This window comes from Myotis davidii, unplaced genomic scaffold, assembly GCF_000327345.1.
Source record: "Myotis davidii unplaced genomic scaffold, ASM32734v1 scaffold556, whole genome shotgun sequence".
NCBI classification, from domain to species: Eukaryota; Metazoa; Chordata; class Mammalia; order Chiroptera; family Vespertilionidae; genus Myotis; species Myotis davidii.
In genome coordinates, this window is record NW_006287671.1 from 93570 (window position 1) to 99825 (window position 6256).

General features: G+C 32.2%; 1 protein-coding gene across 5 annotated transcripts in view; it reads right to left on the reverse strand.

Moving 5' to 3' along the window:
• Nucleotides 1-457: 457 nt before the first annotated feature.
• Nucleotides 458-6256, reverse strand: part of GKAP1 (G kinase anchoring protein 1) — a 67045-nt gene continuing 61246 nt past the window's right edge. For 3 of the 5 annotated variants that reach the window (XM_015561143.1, XM_015561141.1, XM_015561142.1), the window contains 4 exons: nt 4067-4137; nt 3198-3275; nt 1172-1291; nt 458-786 (listed from right to left, as the gene is read on the reverse strand). In XM_015561143.1, coding sequence (XP_015416629.1) covers nt 1202-1291; nt 3198-3275; nt 4067-4137 — 239 coding nt within the window. In that variant the 3' untranslated portion in view covers nt 458-786; nt 1172-1201. The remainder of the gene's footprint in view (nt 787-1171; nt 1292-3197; nt 3276-4066; nt 4138-6256) is intronic. The other 2 variants (XM_006759471.2, XM_006759472.2) reach the window with 1 other exon arrangement.

Consider the following 6256-nt stretch of genomic DNA (forward strand, 5'->3'; position numbering starts at 1 on the left):
TGAACCTGAGGCTGATGTAGTAACAGCCTCTACTTGCTCTTCTTGCAAGCTAAGTTAACTTGGGACACATTTTGTGGATGTGGACAGATTAGACACAAGTCTCCTAGGTCAAGGACAAAGGACTGTTACTTACATTAATAGAAGAGTGTCAGCATTGTCAGACACCATTTCCCCAAGGCCCAGTTCCCAAAAAGCAATGCCAAGAGGACTAGTGTCATCTGTACATGCAGTGAGCTCTGTTATAAGAGAGGAGTTCTGAGCTTAGGGAACCCCAATCGTTTATAGTAGGCAGTAAACCTATTATATCAACCATTTTTCACTCATCTTGTATGTCCCATAGGTTTAGCATGCAGAAAGTGCTGAGAAATATTCACTGAACTTAACAATCCAACTAACTGGTTGTGCTATAAGCAAAAATATGTTCACATTGTTTCTGAAACTTAAAACATCAAACATATTAATGGAAGAGTAAATTAATTTTATTGACTGATGAAAAACTAAAGTGATAAGAAGTATGGATAGTAAACAATAACCATTGTGTTCTGCTGGAATTCTGTTTTTCTTCTTTTCACTTTAAGCCAAAAGGACAAAAAATTATAGACTGTTAGTAAGCTAATTGTTTTACATATTTCTTCAACAAAAACTGCATAGCTTAGCAGTTGCACAGCATTAAATATATACATTTTTGCAAAACCCTGAAAGTTTTAATTTTTGTGTTGACCTCAAAGGCTAATGGAATCACCTACACTGGTCGAATTCAGAGTTTCTTTTCCCTTTTCTGCCACCCTGTAAAGAAAAATAGGGCAAATTATTTAGAAAATACCATTTTGGGGCCATTTTCATCTTAAGAATATATGAAACCAAAGGCATTTTGAGTATGAGAAGGAAGCATTTTTTGAATTTGTTGCGTATTTGAATATGCATACTACTAAATTATTTTATAGAGTTATTTTTACAAATGGTTAAAGTAGTTGTAGAAAAGTTACCCCTCTTTGAACTAGTCTAGATTTAGTAAGTTCACCAATTATGTTACTTTTTTTAGAGCTCTTTTAGACTGTCCCAGCTTTTTTTTTTTTAAATAAAAATTTTAATCAATACTAACACAATTTATTCCATATGATCCCTTTTGGGTAGTTCAATTTCTAATGCAAGTTTTGTCTAGTCTTCTTACCAGACAACAGCATTAGAAGTATGATTTTGTTCACCACTGGTTTGAAAAGTAGACTATACTTTTCATATTGCTCAGTGACATATATATATATACATCTGTATTTAATCTGCTCCAATTTGACTAGGGCCAAGAAAAGAGAAAGGCAGCTTAAAAGACAAGAAGTATTTTACATGAATTAACATAACATTTTCTGCTTTATTAAAAGTAAATACTAATTGTAGAAATATGGAAAGTACAAACGTACAAAGAAGAAAATTAAAGTCACCCATAACTACTCTACGTACCCCTCTTCATTTTAACCACAAAAATGATTTGATGTATTTGCCTTACAATTTTATAATTTTTTTCTCTCCATCTTTTATAAACTATGGCAGTGTATCCAAGTTAATTGACTAGAATCACGTGAGCAGTAATATTTATCAAATTCTGATGTCTAAACTTTGTCCCAGATCTATTTATTCACTATTACCAGGACTGGGCCAAACTAACTGTAATTCAAAAAGCTCTCAAGTGATTCTGATGATCAGCTAAGTCTGGGAACTACTTGTCTGTGAAAAGTGCATTTCTTAAATGGTGATTATGTTAGGGGCACATGAAACCCAGGCCTATTTAATAATGGTGGCAGCTTCTCTGTATTTTTCTCATCTCTTCACTGCCTATAACTTTTCCCTTAGTGATCAAAAACATTTCTATATCAACCTTCATTTAAAAAAAAAAATCAAGTGTGAAAATGCTGTTATTCATTCCTGACCAGATAAAAGTTTTCCAAGGATTCATTCAGAGAAAATAAGTATAAAGAGGTTATCTGGGACCTGAAATGTGTAATCTCATCTTAAAAACAAAATTTATTTCTTGATAGCAGAAAAGTAAAAATAAATTTTTCAAAAGTGTTTCTATAAAGTAGATCCCAACTTCACATAGGTATCAATGTTATACAGCTTAAAACTCTTACCTTGCTTCTCAACAAGATTTCTTTTTGTTGTTGTTGTTAAATATTTTTTAAAATATATTTTTATTGATTTTTTTACAGAGAGGAAGGGAGAGGCATAGAGAGTTAGAAACATATATGAGAGAGAAACATCGATCAGCTGCCTCCTGCACATCCCCCATTGGGGATGTGCCCGCAACCAAGGTACATGCCCTTGACTGGAATCGAACCTGGGACCTTTCAGTCCACAGGCCGACACTCTATCCACTGAGCCAAACCAGTCAGGGCAAGATTTCTTCTTAAATGCACAAAATATTTGAGAATCATTTTCAAAGCCTCCCAGGCAAATTCTCATTCCCAGACTGATAAGATGTCAAAGCTGGGGCTAAATAACTTTTATGTTCTCTAGGCCATCAATGGCTTTCCTTTTTTTTTTTACTATGACTTCACATTAATTTTTTATATCATGACTTAGAAACCCATACATACATATAAATAAATATATGTGTTTATATATATATACAGATACATATATACTAAAACAAACCATTAACATTTTTTATTACTTCACCCTAAATAAAATGCTGAATGCAAGTTTGTGAATGTAGAAGAACTTACAGAATTAAAAAAATCACTATTTTGCTACAAATATCAATGGATGCTAAACCATTGGGTAAAAAGGATCTCGTCACACAATCTCAAAGTATCACTCCACATATAATTTATATAATTTATTAATTTATAAATATACCTTTACAGTAAACACATCTAAAAGATACTGCTGTACACAAATGATTAAACTTATTATATAATGGGGCAAATGTCATTATGTGCTTTCCTTCGATATAAGTCAATGGCATGTATGCTGCATCATTTATGTAGTATCAAGAATTTTTTCTGAAATACTTTAGTTATGCTGCAAATATCAATATCTAGAAAAACCTTAACATTTTCTAAAATGTAAATTATATAAAACTGTTAATATTTCTGGTGAATAAATTTTGGCCTAAGAAAAAAATAGTCCACTTATTCTCAAACAGTATATATTTCAAATGTATTATTTGTGATGAAAACACTTTCAGAATTATAAAAGCATACCTGATATTTGGCTAATTCTGCTTGTAATACTTTCACTTTAGATCTTTCTTGTTCTAACGCAGCATGAAGTGAAGTCACCTATAACCAAATATTCAATTTTTTAAAAAGACATTTTTTGTTTTTTAGGCAAATACTCTTAATTCATTTTTATTTTTAGCTTTGTGTATTTTTTTTACATTCAAAATAATTTTGTATTCTTTTCAGATGTGTAAAGCATAATGGTTAGACAATCATATACTTTACAAAGTGTTCCCCTCAATATTTCCAGTACCTGCCATCTGGCATCAGACATATAATAACCTTAATTCTTAACACTTATTCACAATAATAATTTTTGACTACTGGATAAATTGAGCATCAGAAGAGAACCCTTCCTCACCACCCCAATTTCAATTAGGCACTTAGCTATATATTAGAGATACATAGGACAAGCTCACTGTTCTAAGACCATGGATTAAGAATGGGCAGGGCAGAAAATCAAGCCCAAGGGTAGGGTAAGTTCTATCTGCCCTTTCTATCTCTATATTCATAGTCCACATCAACTAAAATACAACCTTATCTTCACCTAGTCTTCAGGACATAACTACCTCCCTTAAACAGTAAATAGAACCTTCATTCATTTGCTAATATATAGTAATAATTTATATCACTTTCTTTTTTATTCAATTTATTAGGATGACACTTTAAATAAAATTATATAGGCTTCAGGTATACAATTCTTAATACATTATCTGTATACTGTATTGTGTGTTCACCAATTTATATCACTTTCTTGCAGTGTTGATGGACTATATTTTTGTTTAGTCAAGTTTCACAATTCAAGACTAAAGAACAGCCTAAGAATATCAGTCTTGTATAGTTTTCCTTACCTGTACAGTCAGTTCATTCTTGATACTTTGTGATTCATCAACTTGCAGAAGTATTTCTGCTTTATCTTTCACTGACAAAAAAGGGGGGGCGGGAATAGTAGTATAATTAATTTTGTCAATCACTTCAATGCTTTTACAGTACTTTAGTGACCCAAAATAGCAATGCAGTCAGGCAAAGATTAATTGTCCTCCTATTCAATGAATGTATTCCTTGATCCTATATAGTTCTTAGTTTTCATTGGAAATTCTGATAATATATTATCATATTCTTGGAAATTTTAAATTTTCTGTAGTGCTGAAAATTAATTGTACAGATATGATGAAAGAGTAAGTTTATCCATCTACAGTAAAGAGGACAAATACACAAGAAAATAAATTTCACATAGAGAGAAAACTTTAAACACCTTGACTAATCTTTTTTTGATTAATCTTTAAGATTAAAAAAATATAGAACATTTCTATTTTGTTTTCTTAAATTGTCAGGGTGACCATATACGCCCACAGAAATTATTTACATCTCATGTTTCATACCAATAAAGCACTGTCAAATAAACATAGCTCATATGATCATATCTGATCATATAACATCTGTGGTCTCTCAGAACTATTCGTTTGTCTAGAGGTTTTTTCCTTCTTTGGGGAAGTAAGAGATCTATATTTTAGCCCCTTAGTTTCCTTTAAGCATTAAAAATCTGCACATGGCCAATAAACCCCATGGTATAATGGCTACAGAATGAAAAGCTAACTCCTCAACTTTAAAAACAAGCTAAGGAAAAGAAAAACAAGAGAGGTTAAAGAGGTAAAACTATAATAAAATTTGTAAGAGAAGAAATGTTTAAGTTTTTTTGAGTACCAATATCACTACAACTCTACCAATATAATACTGTAAATCAAATTTATTTTTCATAGTTTAATATGATATGCAATAAGGTGTGTAACGTATCTAGAAACGTATCAATCTTTCAAGAATCAACTTGGGAACGTTTATGAATTACCCTTTCTACTCCTCCATCTTCATAATTAAACACACACACAACTAAGAAAGAGTGACTTTTTAATAATTATGTAATACTTTAATTATAGTCTCTTCTCCTATAATGCTTGTTTCAATGACACTGATATATTAGGAACAATTTGAACACAACAGGAATTTTGTATTTGCTTAAGCTCAATTGTGTGAACATAGAAAACTGCACCCATGCACACAATCAAAATAATCTACCACCTATCTCAGTTCAGTTCACCGATTTTCAAGTCTTCCATAACTTAACAGTAACACACAAGTTATTACTCTCTGAAGCCTACTTCTACAAGCAAACTAGGTTGTGTTTAACCATTTTTAACATATATAAAACTGTTATACTATTTTTATTAGATTCCCATCTTGTTTTAAATGTTTTAAAATATATATATATATTTTATTTCAGAGAGGCAGGGAGAGGGAGAAAGATAGGTAGAAACATCAAAGATAAGAGAGTATCACTGATAGACTGCCTCCTTCACACCCCACACTGGGGATTGATCCCCTAACCTGGGCACATGCCCTGACCGGGAATCAAACCATGACCTCCTGGTTCATAGGTCAGTGCACAACCACTGAACCACACTGGCTAGGTAGATTCCCATCTTTTTTTAATGTATCACTGATTAAGTTTTTGAGTGTTGTATGCTTCTAAGCCCATCTCCTCCATAGGCCTTATGGTTTTATCTGTGTGATTTTGCAAATATTGGTGAATTTAAGGAACACATGTTGCATTATAACAGAATTGACTGTTTTTACATTTATATTATAAATGACAGAATACATGTACTCTAATGTACTGTATTTTTCATGTAATGATCCTATATCAAATTCTTCTAGTTGGATTATTTACAGTATGGAGTATGGACACAAATTTTATTTACTGGTAGCCATTTTTAATCCATTATTGAGAATAAGCTTTTATCAATTAATATTCTCACTTTTTACATTTCTTTAAGCAAGAAATATTTCTTTTACATATTTAAAAAATCATATATCCTTGCCCTAACCGGTTTGGCTCAGCGGACAGAGCGTCGGCCTGCGGACTCAAGGGTCCTAGGTTCGATTGCGGTCAAGGGCATGTACCTTGTTTGCGGGCACATCCCCAGTGGGGAGTGTGCAGGAGGCAGCTGATTGATGTTTCTCTCTCATCGATGTTTCTAACTCTC